General features: G+C 53.3%; 1 protein-coding gene across 2 annotated transcripts in view; it reads left to right on the top strand.

Moving 5' to 3' along the window:
- Nucleotides 1–750: 750 nt before the first annotated feature.
- Nucleotides 751–19938, top strand: part of SCUBE1 (signal peptide, CUB domain and EGF like domain containing 1) — a 133664-nt gene continuing 114476 nt past the window's right edge. For both annotated transcript variants that reach the window (XM_059187197.1, XM_059187196.1), the window contains exons 1-2: nt 751–947; nt 4625–4756. In XM_059187197.1, the coding sequence (XP_059043180.1) occupies nt 860–947; nt 4625–4756 (220 nt within the window). In that variant the 5' untranslated portion in view covers nt 751–859. The remainder of the gene's footprint in view (nt 948–4624; nt 4757–19938) is intronic.

Below are 19938 nucleotides of genomic sequence, written 5' to 3'. Positions count from 1 at the left end.
TCAGCCCGCAGATGGGGTGCACCGTGGGCCGGGACTGCCTGCAAAGTGACATTGTCCGCCGTCAGGGAACTTTCTGGATGCGGATTCTGCGGCTGTTCTATGACAAGCACACTTACGAGCCATTGTCCTATGGGGAGTGGTAAAAAGTTTGTTTTGAAAGTCGATTTTTAATCGAACCTCAGGATTTCTTTCCCTTCTTTCCCTTCTGGCTCATTCTGGCTGCAGGGCCCCCGCTGCGCACACAGTAGACTCTCAGTAAACACCACCCCGCTGGGTAAGCGCACAATTCTGCTTTCAGCATTCCTATTTCTTCCACTACAAATGGATGTCTCCGGGCCTTTCTCGACCTCTGAGGGCCGCTGGGCAGGCCCCCTCCCCTCCCTAGAGTGTGCTTGCTGGAGAGATGGGAGTGCTGCCCCCGGAGGGGTTGGTCACCCTCGACGACTTCGACACGGCGGGCTGGGGGTAGGGGCCGGGGAAGGGAGCAGCCTCCGAGCGAGCCCGAGCCCGGCGGAGACTGTGCACCCCGCGGCCACGGGAGCGGGTCCCGGCCCCCACCCCACAACCTGCCGCCAGCTCCGAGGGGAGGGGGCGCCCCCGACGCCCGCGCCCGCCCCACCCCCCGCGGCCCGGCGGCCGGCGCCCATTGGCCGGCCGCGCGCAGAGCCCCGCCCCCGGCAGCCGCGGGCCAATGAGCGCACGGCTGTCAGCTCGTCAGCCGCGCCGGCTCGGTGGCTGGGAGCCCGAGCGGTGGCGGAGGAGCCAGCAGCCAGGAGCGCTCGCCGAGCGGCCGGTCGCAGGGGTCCCCGCGCCCCGCACGCCCGCACGCCCGGCCGGCACGGCCAGGCTCGCAGCGAGCATGGGCGCCGCGGCCGTGCGCTGGCACTTGTGCGTGCTGCTCGCCCTGGGCGCGCGCGGGCGGCTGGCGGGGGGCAGCGGGCTCCCAGGTAAGCCCCGAGCGGCCGGGCGGCGGGCGGCGGGCGCGGGGCGGCGGCGGGGTCCCGGGTGGGCCCCCGCCCCGTGCCGTCGAGGGGGCTGCAGCCCGCGCGGCCCCGCGCCCCGCCCCGCCTCTTCGCAAAGTAACTTCTGGGGCCGACGCCGGGCGCCCCCTCCCCGAAGCCCGGCGGCCCGGGGGTGGGGGGTGGGGGGCTCCGGGAACCCGGCGGGGCCGCAGCAGGGGCGGGACGGGCTGGGGCCCCCGGGAGAGGGAGTGCGAGGGCGGGAGGAAGAAAGAAAGCGCGACGACCGGCGGACGGGAGCCCCGGCGCTCGGAGCGCAGGCGAGAGGGAGTGGGGACCCCGGAGCCCGACGGGCGCTCCCCCAGGGAAGAGGGGCGTGCGGGCGGAAGGAGGCCCAGAGGGGAGACGGAGAGGAGGGGAGCCGGGGGAAAGGACTGACCTAGAGAGAAAGGGGATGGGGGGAGGCGGTGGATCGAGGGACCGACGAACGGAAAAAGAGGCACGGAGGGAACACACAAAAGGACGCAGAAAGAATCCCAGAGAAAGACCGACACGGAGAGTAGGGAGAACAGAAGACCGGAGGGGAAGGAGGAAACCCAAGGGAGAGAGAAGGAGGCAAACGGGCAGCTGGAAGGAAAAACACAGATAAAGGGAGATGTGAGGCACGGACTAAGGGATGGGGAGAGAGAGAGATGAGCAGAGAAAGAGACGAGAAGACTGGGGGTGGGGGATAGGGAGGGAGCAAGACAGACGCATGGGAAAGACAGAAGGGGACGTGGCTGGAGAGGGACGGGCAGACAGACAGTCAGACAGGACTGGAGGGGCAGAGGGACTGACACAGAGCAAAGGAGATGGGTGGGAACCAGAGGGAGGGGAGCCGAAGCTTGGGACGGAGGGGAGGAGGCCCAGGAGAGGGAGGCAAGAGGCACTGAAGGAAGAAAGGGATCATCCCGGATCCCAAGCATTTGGGGCATGGTTTGGGCAGGGCAGAAGAGGCTAGCAGCGCAGGGGAAAGGGGCAGGATTTCACAGGAGCTCCCCAGCACCCTCTCCCCCCACCCTCCCACTCTCCTGGTTGTCTGGCAGGGGTGCTCCCACAAAGCGGGAAGCAGTGTCTCCTCCCACAGCTTGCTCCGGAGGAGTTTCCTCCCTCTCTCCTGGAGGGGTGGGGGGGGGGGTATCCTGCCTGCTTCTGCTGTCCTTGGCTTTCTCTGGACACCCCTCCCCCCAGCTACCATGCTGGGCTCCCCAAAGTCTGTGTTTGGTGGCATAGAAATCTATTCCTGGGAGTTGCTCCCTGAGGATGCCAGGCATTTAAACTCTTCCCGCAGCTGGAGCCCTTGGAGGCTGGGCCCTGCGGCCCTCAGCCCCCATCGTGGCTGTGGGTGTCTCTCTCAGACTTTAGGATCCTTTGCCCTTGTTTGGCTATTTGAACGTGTGCCTCTCTCTACCTCTCTGTCCCTCCTCAGTGTGTGTCCCACTCCCTGAAAGCCTTGTGCTGTGACACAAACCAGTCAAAGCAAGCATCAGGAGGCCAAGGAAGGGCTGGGCTGCCCTCTGGAGGGAGTCCCCAGCCCTGGGCAGGGAGCAAGGTCAGACCAGGGGAACAAATGGCCTTGGCTCCTCTCCCTCTCCCCAGCCCCTACCTAAAGACATGTTTAGAAGATGTGTGGGGAAGTGTTCTCCGCCCCCCCACCCCGCACCAGTCCCATGGCTAAGGTTCATCCCTTTCCCTTCCCACGAGGTTACCTGCCTGGGTCAAAGATTAGGGATACGGGGGAAAAGGGGCTCCAGAACTCCAGGCAGTTTCCCTTCCCTCATTTCTGTGCACTGACCCTTGGGATGTGCATCTGTGGCCCGTTTTCCCTGCTGGTCCTATCTTAGAAGTGGCCCTAGGCCTCCCCAGTGGAAGGATGCAGACTGGCCCTCCCTGGCCTTTGGCTTCCTGCTCTGGAGGCCGGGATCAGCCTGCGTGGGGGTGGCCTGTGTTGGCACTTCCCCAGAAGGGGATGCTCTGCTGGTCTGACATTCCCACTGGTCCCTGACCATTTGGTGGCTGGCTCTGGCCCGTTCCTGGCTCCTGTTCCACCTTCCTTGGGGCAGCTGTAGAGGACGGGCTGCTGACCTGATCAGATACGACCACCCTGAAAAGTGGCACCACCTGCTGTGTGTGCGTGTGTGCGTGTGTTTGTGTGTGTGCATGCATGTGTATGTGCGTGTGTGTGCGTGCGTGTGCGTGCCTGTGGCGGGAACTTTTGCTCTTAGGCTCCTTGTTGATGCCTCTCTTCCTTTGCGGGAGGCTGCGGCCCTTAGACACTTAGAGAGGAGCTTTGTTCTTTTAGAGAGACCCCCCCACACACACAGATTTAGAACCCTGATGCCAGCCAGGGGAGTAATTCAGATCGGACAGTCTTGAGAACCAGACAGTTTAGGGGAAGGCTGGGGTCAGGAAGAGAGGAGGTCTCTCCAGCACTTCCCCAGCCTTGCCCTTGGGTGACTGCCTTTGGAGTAGCTGCTGAGGATTGCCTGTGCTGCCCGTCTGGGCCTTCTCTCTGTCATCCCTCTGTATTTTATTCGTGGCTAGCTGGAAGTAACACGGCCCATAGAAAGCTCTGGATCTGAGCTCTAGTCTCTGCCCCTCATGAGCTACTGACCTACACCAGACCTCTCTGGGCCTCAGTTTTCTCATCTGTAACCCAGATTATAACTAAAGTTCTTCTGGCTGTGCTATCCCGTGTCCCGAGGGTCCTTTTCCCTGTTTGAGCTCCGTGCTATGTGTGTGTATGTGGAAGAGAGTGAGAGAGAGAGACAGAAACTCAAGATCTATCTTGCTCTACTTCGGCCAACAGCTATTCCAGACCGAAGGTGTGAGTGTGCGAGTTAGGATGGGAGGTGGGGAGTGCCAGGAGCCCTCAAAACCTAGACTGAACTTGAGTTTGGAATTTGGGATCTGAGAGCCAGGTCGTAGGTGTCTAATGTGGAGAGGAGAGAGGATGGGGAGGTCAGGACCCCGGGTGAGCTGGGTCAGCCCTGCTGAGGGTGTGGCTCTGTGGTTGGCCGCTGCAGTCTGAGGCCTGGAAACTGGGTGAAGAATCCTCAATTTCCACAGCCTTGGGGCTGAGCGGGGTGAGATCACCCACCCTGGGCCTCCTGGCTTGGCCGCTGCTCTGGGCTCCATTCGAGCCTTGGTTTCCCACCCCCGCCCGCCCCCACTGTAACCCAAAGGGGATAGATTTAAATTCCTCCAAGGCCCTTCTGGCTCTGAATTCTAGAATAAGGAGAGTGGAGGAGGGATGGTGCTTGTCGGGAGAGCGAGACACACAGAGAGGCTTTCCTGGCGGTGCTCCTAAGCCTCGGTTTTGTCATCTCTTCCGTGGGAGTAATGGATCAACTTGATAGGACCGTCGTGAAAATTAAATGGGAGGCCACGTTCAGGGGGCATTGGGTCTGCCACAGACTAGCTGCCCCCAAAATGCTACCAGTCACCACTCGTCACGCCGGGTTGTCGTGTGATGGCTATTACTGTTAATTACCCCAGCGATCAATGGAAGGTAGAGGGCAGAAGGAGCTCCCTGCCCCCCAGCCACCGCGGTCTGCCCCTCCAACCCCCTCCGACCCCCTCTGACCGGACCACATCTCACCAGTTGTTTCCCCCACCCACCCCAGGGCCAGCCGACGTGGACGAGTGCTCGGAGGGCACAGATGACTGCCACATCGATGCCATCTGCCAGAACACACCCAAGTCCTACAAATGTCTCTGCAAGCCGGGCTACAAAGGGGAAGGCAGGCAGTGTGAAGGTGAGCCCAGCCTGGCCCTCCTGGCCAGACCCCGGGGCCGATGCCCACCCCATGGTGTGCCAGCAGCACAGGCCTCCCTCGGCCGTGGGAGGGAGCCGGGGGCTTCTTGGGAAGCTAAGCTGCTTCCCTGGAGGGAGGAATCTGGAGTCACAGGGTACTTGACTCACCTGGGAATTGAAACTTTTGTTTTATTTTAAATGAGATGAAGTGTTGACTGGCACGTTCATCCTTCTTGTCTCTGGCTACATGTGGGGTAAAGGCCTGGGGTAACCCTCCCCAGGTCCCTAACTTCGAAACCACCCACCCCACCCCATGTGGCTGTAGCTTCCCCAAAGGACCTGCTTAGTAGCCAGCCACAGCTTTCGTGGGCTGGCTCAGGTACGAGAGCTTGGGCGAAGACATACATCTGTGCCATGTCTGTCTGTCTGTCTGTCTGCCAGCCTTTCTTCCCTGCACCTGGGATTTGGGTTTGACTATCTGGTGCTGGAAACTCCCTCCCTGGCAAGCTGAAAGTCAGAGAGAGAGGAGCAGCCTTGGCTGTCCTTGAAAGCAGGACTCCCCAGGCGGGATGGAACTCATGGGAGCATGTGTCAGGGAGGGACTGTGTGGCCATTCTGTGTTGCTCTGGAGAACCCCATCATCAGGGAGCTGGAAGCCGCTCTCTCTGTGTCCCACATGCATACCTGGCTGAGAATCATTGCTCCGAATCTTCCCTGTCTGTCTCCACTTTGCAGATGAGGAAAGCTGAGGCCCCAAGAGAAACAAGCCCCCAGGTCCCACAGGGCATGGCGAGTACTGAACCCCAGGACCCTGGACTCCCCCTCCATGGCTCCCTAGCTTCTTATTTGCTTCTCCCCATGCCCTGCCAGCTTACTTTCGCAAAGCACGAAATTCTATTAAGTAAACGACCCATGAGAGTGTGATGGGGGCCCGTTCCTTCTCTTTAAAGCTTTGCAGGCGCTGGAGCTTGTGGGAGATGCAGATATGCCTTCTTGGAATGCTGACATGATTCATCCATCTCACTTGCTGGTGTCTCTTAGGGCTGAGTGCTGGGCAGTTGGCAGTGGTCTGGATCGTGCCTGGTTTGGCCACATCTCTGGCCTTGATTGGGGCCCAGAAGCCTGAGTGGGGAGCTGGCGCATACCCACAGACCTCTGGAAGAAGGCCTGGCTGGAGTCAGGTAGACCAGGTCATGAGCAAAGAGCCTGGTGGCACGGGCTGGCCCCCCTGCTGGCAGGGCCTGGAGGTTCCAAGTGGCACATGTGAGGCTCTAACATGGCCGTTTTCTGACTCTCTGCTCCCTGCTCCAGGCCCAGTGCTCTGACAAGGGAGGGCCAAGGGCAGCCCTCTATCTCTGCTTGTTTAAGCCACTGACCCAGCCTGTTCCTACTCCAGCCCAGCTCCTTAGGGTCCCTTCTGCTGTCCCCAGGCCTGGAGGCCCACACTTTTTCTTCTGCCTGTTTCCCTGACGTCCTCCAGAGTCCAGCTTTAGCTCTCCACTCTGCCTGAGCCCAGGCTGGGGGTTAGACTCGCTGGCTCAGGGTAAGAATGAGAAAGGCGGAGGCTTGTGAATGTGCCTCTGGAAATGCCAGGGGCCTCCATGTCTCGCTAGTCTGGCTCTGGCTTCTGCCCCTCACTTCCTGAAACCCCAAATGGCCCTCATGTCCTGGCCACACACCTACACACCAGGCCGCTCCATGTTTCTGAGCCTCAGCACAGGTCTTCCCCTTACCAGGAGCTCCTTTTCTACCTTTTGTGTCCTGGCCAATTCCTAATCAGGCTTTAGATTTGCCTCTTCTGGGAAGCCTTCCTTGATACCTCTGCTTCTACACAGTTACACACACACACACACACACACACACACACACACACACACAGCCACATTGAGTGCTTTTCTCCATCATAGCACTTCTTCTTTTTTTTTTTTTTTTAAAGATTTATTTCTTTTGGGGGGAAGTAGAGGAAGTGAAAATGTCAAGCAGACTCCATCCTGAGCACAGAGCCAGATGGGGGTGAGGGGGGAAGTGATCTCATGACCCCGAGATTATGACCTGAGCTTTGAAAACAAGAGTCAGACCCTTAACTGACTGCACCACCCTGTTCCCCCACTCAGAGCACTTCCACCTTTGGATATAATTATGTGTCTTGTTCTCCCGCTGAACAGTGAGCCCACTTGAGGGCTGGCGATGGGCTCAGCATTGAGGCCCACCACACAGCAGCTGTCCAACTTGGGTTCACAGTGAGCGCCCAAACTGCCTTTCAGGCTTGTCCCCATCTTCCCCGCTCTGGGGGGCAGAGCCTGGCGTAGCATGGGTGTGCAGAAAATGTTTAGTCTGAGTTGGCTCTCTTTTGCCCAGACTGGAGTTCCCTGGAGGTGAGGAGCCACATAGATAGAAACTGCCCACAGAGGGGCTGTGCGGGCAGCAGGGAAGGGGGTGTGCTGGGGCCGTGGGAGGACCTGCTCTGGTCACAATGTCCTCTCCACCCTGTCTAATGGCAGAGGAAAGCAAGAACGGGCCCAGCCTCTGGGCGGGAATCTGGGTTGCAGCCCACCTTCAACGTGAAAGTCTAGGTGATCGTTTGCCCTCCCAAGCCTCGGTTTCTCCTTTGGTTGTATGGCCCCAAATACCCCTCACCGTAAGCCTTCCTGAAGATGGAATGAAATGCCAAGTGGTGAACCCCAAGGCTGCCCGTCATGGTGCCCGGCTCGTGATAGGCACTCAGGGTAGAGTATGAGCTCAGTACACAGTTGACAGTGGCATTGTTGTCACTGTCACCCTCTCTGTCTTATGTTCTCACCACCTCTCACTGTAGCTGCTGGCTGGCAGAGGTGGTGTGAATAGACTCATTTAATGATGACTTCAATGGTGAAGACCTTTGAAAATGGTTCCGTGCAGCCCACCTCGGGCGATAATGACAGTGCAACCCAGCCCTTCTCCTTGAGGAGCTCTGGATCTGGGTCAGGCTGCATGAGCTGAAATTACACATCCATAGAAATTCTTAATCAACAGGGTCCTATGGGTGGTTAAGTCATTACCTGTGGAGTTGCCCTGTTAACAGTATGGAGACTGGGGTGCCCAGGGGTGGGGGGGGTGCCTCAGTCGTTAAGCATCTGCCTACAGGTCAGGTCATGACCCCAGGGTCCTGGGATCGAGCCCCACATTGGGCTCCCTGCTCAGCAGAGAGCCTGCTTCTCCCTCTGCCCCACTCACTACTCGTGTTCTTTCTCTTTTCTCTCTCTCTCTGAAATAAAGTATAAAATAAAATCTTTTAAAAAAGAAAAGTATGGAGACTAGTGGTCAAGAACTAAGAGGACACCATTTGGCCACTCACTCCCTATACCTTCTGTAAGGGTTTCTGGGGACCTGAGTGGACACTGTTCCACTGGCACTGAGGTTTTTCTCACCCATAAGGACAGGCATCAGTCAGAATTAATGGAGCCCACTGGAGTGTTCCCTCATGGGCCATAATATCCCCTACCAACTCCCCCAGGAGGACCACACAGAGATTTCTGGAGGCTTTGAAGTCTGGAGGGGCTGGCAGATCACGTGCAGTGGTAGCCTGAAGGAGCTTGGAGGTCATCCAGATGTTCATTCACCTCCTTGGTTTACAGATGGGGAAATGGAGGCCTGAGGAGGCAGGGATCTTGTTGGGGTTGGGACCAAAGCCCAGGTCTGGTAGGCCCAGTTCTCATACTGCTGTCTGTGGCTCTCTGCTCTGGGAAGTGGGATAGATGGTCAGGAGGCCATTGGGCACAGTGATCAAAGCATGGACTCTGGACCCAGATGTCTTGGGTTCACATCCTGCCCATGTAGACCGTACAGGTTACTCGACTCCATTTGTCTATATAATAGAGGTAACAAAAATATCTACTTCACAGAGATAGTGTGAGAATTAGGTGGGGTAACTTGCATAAAGCATTTGAACATAGCCTGGTACTTAGGACACATTGTGTGAGCTTTACCTGCTGTTCCTGTGATGATGGTGGTCATGGTGGTGGTGACAGTGGTGATGGTGATGATGGTGATGGTGGTGGTGATGATGGTGGTGATGATGGTGTTGGTTGTGATGATAGTGATGATGTTGATGGTGATGGTGGGATGATGTGATGATGGTGGTGATGGTGATGTTGGTGGTGATGATGTGATGGTGATGATGATGGTGATAGTGGTGATGGTGATGATGGTGATGATGGTGTTGATGATGATGATGGTGGTGGTGATGATGTTGACGGTGATGGTGGCGATAATGGTGGTGATGGTGGCGGTGATGATGGTGATGGTGGTGATGATGGCAATGATGGTGATATTGATCGTTGTCATCATGTTGATGTTGATGCCTCATGATAATGTTGGTCATAATGTTGTTCAATATATGAAAAGGGGTAAAACTTTTTCTTTTTCCAACAGTTGCTGGGATCTAAAATGGCTAGGAAATGGGAATGGGGTGTTCTGGCTCATGGACTATTCAGATAAGCCATATGCATATGTCCATATCCCCATAGAGATGTACAGACACGTTGGCCATTCACAAATGACCATTCACAAAAAAGGCATGATAAAAATTCCAAGGGACAGAAGGCCTTCCTTTGCTCCATGAAACCTACTGTTGGCTGGCAAACAGCCTGCCCCATTCTGCCAGAGCAGACACCAGTAATCGATCACAGCCCCCTCCAGGCAGCAATTTCCACCTTAGAGGAAACCCATTTCCTTCCCCAGGCCCTTTCATCCCAGGTGCTGAGCCGGTGTGGGGCTGTGCGGAGGCTGGGGTTGGAGTCTTGGGGGAGTGAGCATCCCATTCTGCAAATCTGATAGACTTTGCCACTCACTGTGATAAGCACAGAGGACAGATTCTCCACAAAGTGTGCCCAGAGAACATGGCTTCCACAAGCTCACTAGTTCTTCACAGCAAATGGACCCAGGTTATGGGAACCCCTGTGAGGGGCCAACTGAGCCTCTCATACCCTTAACTGCTTCACCCCGAAGCTGCTGCTAGTTATGAAACCCCTTTAGCAAAGCCAGCAGCTTAGGCAGCCTGTCCCCCTCCAAGGAAACTGTCCAAGGACAGTTTCTCATCACTGTTTCAAGGCCATCTTGCCACGTGGCCAGTGCGCGTGTGACGATGAGCAGGCTTCCACACAGGGGGCTTGCCGTCACCAGGCTGAGGTGCCTCAGAGGGTTCCAAAAGGCTCCAGGCAAGGCTTGGGAAAAATCTGTGTTTTCTTGATGATATGTGTCTTGAAAGATCCTGAAGTGACTCCAGGTATGCTCATGGACGTGCGTAGTTAGAAGGAACTGGAAGGGGCGTCCAGGGGAGCCCCCACGCTCTACAGATGACCAGCACTCTCTGTCACCCTCCCCTCCCACACACCCCTAGCTTGTGTCCATGCGTCTCTGCATTTATGTTTCCCTGTGTCTCCTCCCGCAATGTGGGCTCTTCAAGGACAGTGTTTGTGACATGTTCTGCTCCATCCCCTGGAAGCCAATGCTGGGCTGGCCCAGAATTTGGAAAGCATCTGTTGAGTGAAAGGGTGGAGGGTGAGTTTCAGCAGTTACTTCTTAAAGGAAGCCTTCCATGCTGCCCATGTTAGCTGTGAGCATCCCTCCTTCAGAGCGCCTGTGACACTGGGTTGCAATGACCCACATGACTTCATTTAGGGCTGGGTCCAGAGCAAGCGTCAGTGGGTAGTGAGTGATCATTTTAAATCCCAGGGACACCAGGAAAAGTCTCGCAGAGCCTCCAGCTTCTGGGGGGGGTTATAGGTAAGGAAGCTGAGGCCTGACAAGAGAAGGGGTTAGTGTGAGAACATCTGGTGTAGGCCAGTGGCAGAGTGAGGTTGGGGTACTTGGACTGAGGGAGGTCAATCTCTGGCCAGGTCACCCCGCTGAGAAGCTGCAGGGCCAAGACCCAACCCTAGGCACCCATGGGGTCCTGGCCATGGCACAGGCCCCCAGCAGCCTGTCTGAACAAAGTGGGAAGAGTTCCTTAGCTCTGGAGTCAGAAGAGACTGCAGAGACCATTTCCTTTATTCATATCGCCCCTTGCTGCCACCAGCTCATCTGAGGCAGGCTCTATGAATGCGAGTTGCAGGAAGCACACCGCCCATCCATGTAGCTGAGAGAGGACATCCCTCAGGCTGAGCCCGGCACTCAGCTAATGCCTTTGAGCTGCTGTCATTCTCAGCCTTTCCCTCCCTGACCATACCATAGCATCACTCATTTTTTGATTCCTCAAACTTGCCAGCTCCTTCCTACCACAGGACCTTTGCACATTCTATTTCCCTGCCTCTTTTCAATAAGCCACGCCTATGCTTCCCCCAGCTCTCCATACCCTTATGCTGGCCTCCTGGTCTGAATTAGTCAGGCCTGTTTTTGCTCCTTTGGCTAAGGGGGCAAGCCAGGGACGAGGAGGGGGCATTTCATCCCTTTTAAATGCTTCAACTCATTTAACCTTAATTGCTTTGTTTTCATAGACATTTGCTAAGGAAAAGGACCAAATTATAGCTTGAATTGGGTCTTACTAATCTTAATTAAAAGCTCTCGTTTATAATCAGAACCAGGCCCCAAACGAGGAGCAAACCACCCTCAAATGGTTTGTTTAAATAACTAAGACCCTCTTGATAATCACTGTTTAGTCTGAACCAGCAGTGTACATCACCCCTTCTATGTGTACTTAATTTTTTAGACTTATTTATTCAAGTCGTTTATTCCACTTGCAAGTTCCAACTCGGGCCTTTTCCAGAATGCTATAATTAAAACTCTTGGGGGAAATAACCTTTTGTTTTGGCCACAGAATATCAAATATATTATTTTCCCCTTTTTTTATGCAAAGTGGAAAAAATGACAACCTGTGGGCATCAGAGATCACAAATTAGCGTGTATGTAATGAAAGTAAATAGCCACTTCCTGAATTTTATATCCCCACCGCCTCCCTGTCAGTCACTGAAGTCAGGTAGATTACAGGGCATGGTATTAGGCATTTTAACAAAACTCCTAATAACAAACCCGGTGATCTGTTTAGTTTAAGATCAGAAACTTAAAAAAAAAAAACCCACAGAAAACTTGAAACCAATTGGCCTTTTTAGGGAATAACCTCTACGACCTTATTAAGTCACTTTCCTCATTATTATTGCACACTTTATTGAAACTCCAGATAAAAATCTGCTTTTTGGGAGGCCAGGAAAGGCAGTAGGAGGTGGGCTGCAGGGGTGGGGGAGTGGAGGGGAAATTCTTCTTCAAGTCTTAAAACGTGCAATTATACATGCTAACGTGTGAGCCCCACTGAAGATGAAAGCCCTCTAGTCCAGCAGACCAGCAGGCAGGAAGAAGTCAAATGTGACTTAAAATTCCAAGTTGCTGTCAGCTAGCAATTAGATGGCGTTGCTTCCAAGGGGGCCCAGTTCTGCTGCAGAGATTGGGCTTGGAATTTTCCTTTTCAGAAGGAAAAATGAAAATGTCATGCCACTGGTGTTTAAGCAGTGGAGGCAGGTTCACCTCCCGAGCCTCAGTGTGCCCATCTGTAAAATGCATCCGCTGGGCTAGATTCAGCTTAGCATTGAGAATGTTCGCTGAGCACCTACTCTGTGCCAGACTCGGCGCCGAGGCCAAGATGTGTTTTCGTGACCTCACTGGTCCGTGGGAGAGTTGGGACTAGGAAAGACGGGAACATAAGCCAGTGTGGGAAGCGCAGCCATGAGAACGTAGACCAGACCCGGGGGCAAAGAAGAGAGAGCACAGATCTCTGCCTTGGAAGGGAAGAAACTGGAGAGGCTCCCCGGAGAGGTGTTGGTCAGGAAAGCAGACGTTCCTTCCAGCTCTGATGGTCCGGGAAGCCATCTGCAGATGAATGCAGAGGGCTTTTTTGGGCTCCCCTGACTCAGTAAGTCCAGTAAGTGACTGAACCTTCCAGAGGCCTGGTTCCTGATCCAGCTGGTCAGAACAATGGCACCTGCCTGGTAGGGTCTGTTTGAGCAGGGATGGGAGGAGGGAGCGTGTGTGGAAGGCAGAGGAGGGCCTGCGCGTGATGTTTTCCTTTTCCTCTAAATCCCCATTTCTCATAGGGTTAGAGGGTCTCTCCCCTGCCCCCACCCCTGCAGGCCCAGCCTCTGCCCCGGGCGGCAGGCCCCTCTCTGCCCCTTCCTCTGGGCTCTCTCTCCTCCTCTTGGCTGCTTCTTATTACAGTGGCTGTATTTGTTTTTCCATCTGAGGAATGCTAACCAGAAAAAACCATTATTTCTAAGAAAATAAACTACGGGCCTGTCGGCCTTTGGGATGCTACTGAAAGGGATGGCAGCCTTCCCCCAAGGCCTTGAGACAAAGAGGGCCAGAGGGCTTGTGTGTGCGGGCAAGGTCACGGGGCCTCGGAGGGGCTCCGAGGGGGTCCTCCAGATGGGCCAGGGCTGCAGTCCTGGGAGGAGAGAGTTTAAGAGCGCAGCCAGCCAGCCAGCTTGGACTCTGGCCTGGCTAATAACAGCTCTGGTATCGATCACTCCCCACTCCCTTCCAGCACTCCGGGATGTACTCCTTTCTCCGGGAACCACCCTCCTCCTGTCTGGACCTCCTGCCCCTTGTGCCAGGGGGAGTAGAGCTAGGTGTAGGTATATGGAGAATTGGGTGCAAGCTTGGTGTGACCTGGCGGGGGTGTGGGGTGTCTGTGGGCCTCTTGGGCTCTAGCAGTCTGACTGCAGAGTTCAGGGCCAGAGCTAGATCTCAGGTCCCTTTAGCCCCCAACAACCCCACCCCCTGGTGGGTCTTAAGCATCCTCCTTGCCCTGATGGTGCTTAATGCTGGCTCAGTCTCTGGGGGTGGCAGATGGACTCAGGCTGGACTGTTAGTCTCCAGTCCCTGCCCACTGGCAGCCCCATAGACAGGCCCTGGGCCTGGCTGGTGTGTTGGCAGAGGAAGCTCTCCTCAGATGAACTTGTCTGCATACGGGTCATGGTCCCCCAATAGGCTGGTAGATCCTTGGGGCCAGGGTCTGACCTGGGGTTGGGGGGCCAGCCTGGAGAAGGTGTTGGTACAGGAGGGAAGAAGGCAGGGAGGCGGCTTGATCCTCAGCAAGGACTAAGAGCCCTGACTTCCTGGGTTGTGGAGACAGGGAAATTCTCCAGAGGACTGTGTCAAGGCTAGGAGGGCAGAGTCTGGAACCAGCCTGCCTGAGCTCCCGTATTGGCTTCGCCTCTTACGAGCTGGGTGATCACTGAGCTCTCTGAGGGTCAGTTTCTTTTTCTGTGATAAGGGAACTTCAGCCTTCTTGCTTGGGCTATGGTGAGGGGTAAGGCACTTGCAACGGAGTTGGTGTCTGGCGGGGAGTTGCCACTGCTTTGCTGTGTGTTGGAGAGAAACTGCACGGGGCATTTGGAGAGAGAAAGAAGGAAAGATGACTGCGCCGGGCCAGCTCAGGTTGGCCTGAGGCCTGAGCCCACAGGGCGGCCCCGGAGAGTCGAGCCTTGGGTTCAAGTTGCTGTCTGCCCCTGACTTGCTGATAAGCTTAGAGCCTCAGTGCCCCTCTCTGGGCTCGGTTTCCCCTTATAAAATCTGATGGGGGGGGGGGGGCGCCTGGGTGGCTCAGTGAGTTAAAGCCTGTCCTTCGGCTCAGGTCACGATCCCAGGGTCCTGGGATCGAGCCCCACGTCAGGCTCTCTGCCTGGTGGGGAGCCTGCTTCTTCCTCTCTCTCTGCCTGCCTCCCTGCCTACTTGTGATCTGTCAATTAAATAAATCTTTTTAAAAAATAAAATAAAATAAAATAAAATCTGGTGGGGGCATCGGAGAAGCTCTTGGGGGGTACCTGCTTACCCATTCTGAGTGGCAGCTCAGGCTTTCCAGCAGCTACGTTTGTCTGAGTGTCTTCCTGTTGTGTTCACAGGTGATTGGGCCTGGGCAGCAGCCCCTTGGAGTTTGCAGTTTGGGGGGCTCAGGGGGCTTCGTGGTTTGGGCTTCTCCCCTGCCTTTTGCTAAGGAGACAGGAGAATGGCCATACCTATAATTTGCAGAGGGGAGGAGTGGGGCCTCAACTCTGAGTCGGCAGCCTGGGACAACTTCTCACTTCCATCTAGAACATTCTGACAGATCAGCTTTCCTTTGACCAGATTGCTTTGAGGTCCTTGAGGCTTGATGTCAGAGTCTGGGAACAGCCCCCCCAGTGAAAGGTTCCGGGCCTTTTTGAGGGAGAAAGGGAATAATCAACTGGTTGGTTTCGTGGGAAAATTCCACCTGAGGCTTGAGAGCTGTGCACCCGCCATGAGACCACACCAGGCAGGTGCGTTTGAGGTCAATTCAGAATAAGCATCCTGTGTTGTCCCTGCAGCCAGGCACAGTGCCAGGGACCCAGCCAGTGCAACAGATAGCATTGATGACATTAAGTTTTTAAAACTGTAAACATCTGGGGTGCCTGGGTAGCTCTGTCAGTGAAGCAGCCAACTCTTGACTTTTGGCTCAGTTCATGATCTCGGGGTCATGAGATTGAGCCCCATGTCAGGCTCCGCGCTGGGTGTGGAGCCTAAGATTCTTTCTCTCTCCCTCTCCCACCCCCTGCTTGTGCACACTCACGCTCTCTCTTTTTCTCTAAATATATATATATGGACATATATGGACATATATAGTAACAACCTTATTGAGATATAATTCACATACCATGCAATTCACTCATTGAAAGTGTACAGTTCAGTGACTTCTAGTACATTTACAGAGCTGTGTCCCCATCACCACAGTCAATTTTAGAAACTTTTTATTATCCCAAAAAGAAACCTGCACCCCTTCACCATTGCTCCGCAGCTCCCCAGCCCAAGAAAACCACTCATCTATTTTCTGTCTCGACAGATTTGCTTTTTCTGGAGACTTCGTATAAATGGAATCTTACAATATGTGGTCCTTTGTGACTAAGACAGCATTAACTTGGAAGTCGGGTGTCCTGACCCCCTTTCTGGTTCCACCTGTCTTAGCTGTGTGATCTCGGGCAGGGGAGGTAACCTGTCTGGGTCTTGGTCTCGCCTGCCATGAAATAAAGATGCTGGTATGCACTTCTCAGGGTGGTCATGGGCGAGGGGCCAGCATACCGTCTACATGCGGGGAGAGGGGTGCCGGTCGACGGAGGCTCATTCATTTGTCCAGTGCGGTGTACACTCTCGTTGAACACATTCTGTCCTTCTAAAGCTCACACTGAACAGAACACAGTTCTTGCCCCCGTGGAACTCACAGCCCCAAAAGACAGGTACACGGCAAGCAAGAGTAATGGTGGGGTCCATTTATGGGGCTCTGGGGTCCGGAGGACGAGGAGGAGTCACATCTGCCGGGGAATCGGCACAGGTAGCAGGTAGGAGACGATGCTGGGGCTCAGCCTGCAGATGGTCAGAGGTGTCTGTGAAGAGGAAGGAGCCCTAGGCGAGGGCACGGTGTGAGAAGAAGTGTGGTGGCCCCTGGGGGAGGTTGGCAAGCCGCTCGGACCCCATGGTCGTTGGGGATCACGAGGTAGGCAGTGGGGAGGGCCTTCCCACCCTCTGGCTGAGCCATGGTCATTGTGCGCAGTGAGGAATGAAAAAGTATATAGATGTGTGTTGGTTTTGCATGACCTTTGACCTTTCCCATAATTAACTGCTGGGCCCACTTCTGGCATTGTCTCCGCAGAAGGGAAACCTGCCAGGGGTCCACAGAGAGCCGCGTCTCATTACTCAATCATTACAAACCCAGAGCTTAACCCTGTGCCACCGGAGACAGGAGGCTTAATCCTTCCTGCTAGGCGGCCCGAGAAACTACCTTCCCCCGAGCGTAATTAGCCAACAAACCGGATTAAGATTTATTCACCAATAAGGACTCAACTTCCTAAGCCATACATCTCTCCCAGAATGGTTGCCTGATCTGAGGAGTGCACGGTTTTTCCTAAAGCCCCCAGACAAAGAAGAGAGGCTAGCGCCCAGCCAGGGAAGGGGCCTTTGCGAGAGCACTTGGTCTCCACTGTCTTCAAGGAATGTCAAGAAAAATGCCAGTTTCAAGGGGACATAGGAAGAGGTTTTTCAGTAATGATCTCTGAAAGCTGAGAGCAGGCAGCTTTAAAAAAAAATCCTCATTTTGAGAACTTTTGCAGTCGGTCCTGATTTTTAGGAAAAGGCTCTGAAATAGTATGAAGATGAAACAAGAAGGAGCTGTGACACATTGCGATGCGATCTTCTAGAACCCAGGCACCACAGAGTAAATATACATTTTATGGCGCAACGAGAATCAATTTTGAATTAAATGAAAAAAAGGGCTAAACTCATTCCATTCGCGTTCCAAACCGCTACTGTTGGCACACAACCACAGCTGTGCGATCGCGTGTGCATGCTGCCCTTAACACAGGAAAAATGACACTGTGTGCTTTTAAAAATCCCATAATGAGCCACTCCTGTGCTGCTTTTCTCTGCTCTGTGAGATGTTGGAAGCTGTTTTCTGTTGAGTTGAAAACATAACAAAAAAAAACAGTTGAAAACATAACCAAAAAAAAAAAAAAAATCCAAGCTTGAGAAGGAGCCCGGATGGCTAGGGTGAGCTGCTGGACTTGTCATCCCCAGCACTCAGGTCCCTGTCACTGTCCCTCAACCTCAGGGCAGGTATACACCTTGGGAATAAAAAACAATGAGACACATGATGTCTCCTTCCCACTTTCCTCCTTAATAACTTCTGGACCTGATGCCCTTTTAGAAAGTGTTCATCTCATGCATGCTGAGAATATGACTCCAACAGGTATAGAATCTGCCTTCGAACACCACCACTGGTTCGGGGCCGGGAGACTAGGTGCTCAGCCATGCGTGCCTCAGGCTTTGTATCAGCAAAATGGGACTAACTAACACCAGGCTCTTACACAGCTCCCTCCCTCTGATCTCTGCCGTGGTCATCACGTGGCCGTCTTCCTTCTGCGCCTTTCACCATGGTGTTCTCCTCTCTGTTCCGACATCCTCTCTGTGTGTATCCAAATTTCCCTCTTCTTATAAGGACACCAAGCATTAGATTAGGCCCACCCTACTGCATAACCTCACCATAACTGCGAAGATCCCATTTCCAAATCAGGTCACGTTCACAATACTGGGGGTTAGTACATCTCTGGGAATGACACAATTCAGCCCACAATAGTCCTTCAAGAATAAACATCCAGAGAGCTTGGCTCTGTCCCCCTCCATTCCTTCACCCTCTCCCTACCCCATTTGCCTGTTCCTCATTCTCTGGCTTTAACAGTCCTTAAAACGTGGTCCGAGCCTGCTGGGCATCTTGGGGGCCTGTGGGCCCTCCCCCAAGCCTGGTGGCTCATGAACATGTTTTTTAACAGAATAAATCCACTCGCTTTGGCAGAGACTTTTTTGGGTTGATTTATTTGTGTGTTTATTTCTTATTTAAAGGAGGAGGCTCACATGATTAAAAAAAAATTCAACACACCCGCACAGAAATCAGGGGAGGGGCGTTAGTTGTGAGCAGATGCTGCAGGCTGGTCTAGGAAGCCTGTGGTAGCACAGCAGGTCTGGGGGTTGGAGAGGAACTGATGGTTCTAAGAGATGCTTGGATCTGGGGGAAATCCTTTGGAGATGTTAAGGGAAGAGGTCTGAGCAGTGAACATTTCTTCACTCTACTGCCTACTGGCATCTATTGTGGCCCATACTATAGGGTATCACGGGAAGGAAAAGGCTAGAGTTGTTTTATTGATTATTCAGCAATATCTTTATAATGCCTTTTGGGTATGGTGACCAAATAGGTTGTTATTTTGAGAGTGAAAAGTGTGCTGTCAATAATGACACCCGGACAACAGCATAAAGTGGAAATGTGCCACACAGATCGGGGCATATGATTATCCTAACCAGGGGAAGAGACATTTTTCTTAGACCTCACCACCATTCAAACCAGTTTAATTGCATTTTATGGATGTGGCCACTCTGCATTTCCTCTTTGCTTTGGTTTCCGGGCAGCTTAGAGCCATATTTGTGGCCAACTTTTTGAAATTACTAAGTGTATTTGTATACTTTCACCAGTTTTCTCTTATTCTTAAACCCTCATTTCTTTTTCTTCTTCCCACCATCTTTATTTTTAAATCTAATTGTGTGTATTTTGTAGGATGTTTAGATGGATCATGCTTGAAGGAGTCGATGGGTGGATGAGTCCATATGTAAATGGATGGATTCGTGAGTGGATGGATAGACAGATGGCGAGTGGGTGGTGTGTGTGTGTGTGTGTGTGTGTGTGTGTGTGTGTAGATGGGTGGACATTTGGATCAATGAATAGATAGATGGGTGTTTAGATGTTTGGATGGATGGATGAGTGAATGGGTGGATGTTTAGATGTTTAGATGAATGAAAAATGAGTGTGTCTGGCCATATATGTAGATGGGTGGATGCATATTTGATACATGGGTAGATATCTGGCTGGATAAATGGACCAGTGAATAATGGGTGATTTGGTAAATGGAAGGATAGTCAGCTGATTGGATATTTAGATGAATAGATTTTAGCATGAACAAAGGGAAGGATGAATGGATAAATGGGTGCTTGGAGCCTTAGATAATACTTCCTCAACACACAGTATAGATGTACCAATGTACATATATAATGTAATAATGTGTATATAGTAATTTGCCAATGACTGGCATGTCATGGGTGTTCTAACTTATTAGAAAGGACACAGGTTTTTGAGACTGAAAGGCCTCTGTTCTGACCCTTGCCTTACCATTTACTATATGACCTTGAGCAATTACCTCTCCTCTCTGCACTTTAGTTTGCTCACTCATAAAATGAAGTGAAGATACCCACTCCAGAGGGTTGCTATGAAAATTAAGTGACCTGGTGTGTGTTTTCAGTAAATATCTGCATAATTTCCTCACAGCTACAACTTGAGAGCAAGAGAGAATTCTTTTACCCAAGCATGGAGTAAAAGTGCTTCCCCTTAGTCTCACTGATCCAACCTAAGTCATGTGCCCACCCTGGGACGAAGAGTTGCTGCTACATATACTGTTTGTGTTAAACAACCAGGCTGCAACCCCAGAGTCGGGACCAGGCCATTTTCTCCCGAGCCACTTGTTTACATGAAGAAATGAGGGAGGGAATGGTCTGGGGCTGCCGGTTGAGATTGGATGAGAGATGATGGCCGTGATGAGCAGGTGGTGGAATGGGTGCCCAGTGGACAGACTGAACCCATGGTAACGCTGTAGAAAAACCATGCTTTGGTAGCTG

Source organism: Mustela lutreola, chromosome 8 (assembly GCF_030435805.1).
Source record: "Mustela lutreola isolate mMusLut2 chromosome 8, mMusLut2.pri, whole genome shotgun sequence".
NCBI classification, from domain to species: domain Eukaryota; kingdom Metazoa; phylum Chordata; class Mammalia; order Carnivora; family Mustelidae; genus Mustela; species Mustela lutreola.
The sequence above is the reverse complement of the archived record's forward strand: the minus strand, read 5'-3'. Positions and strand labels throughout refer to the sequence as shown.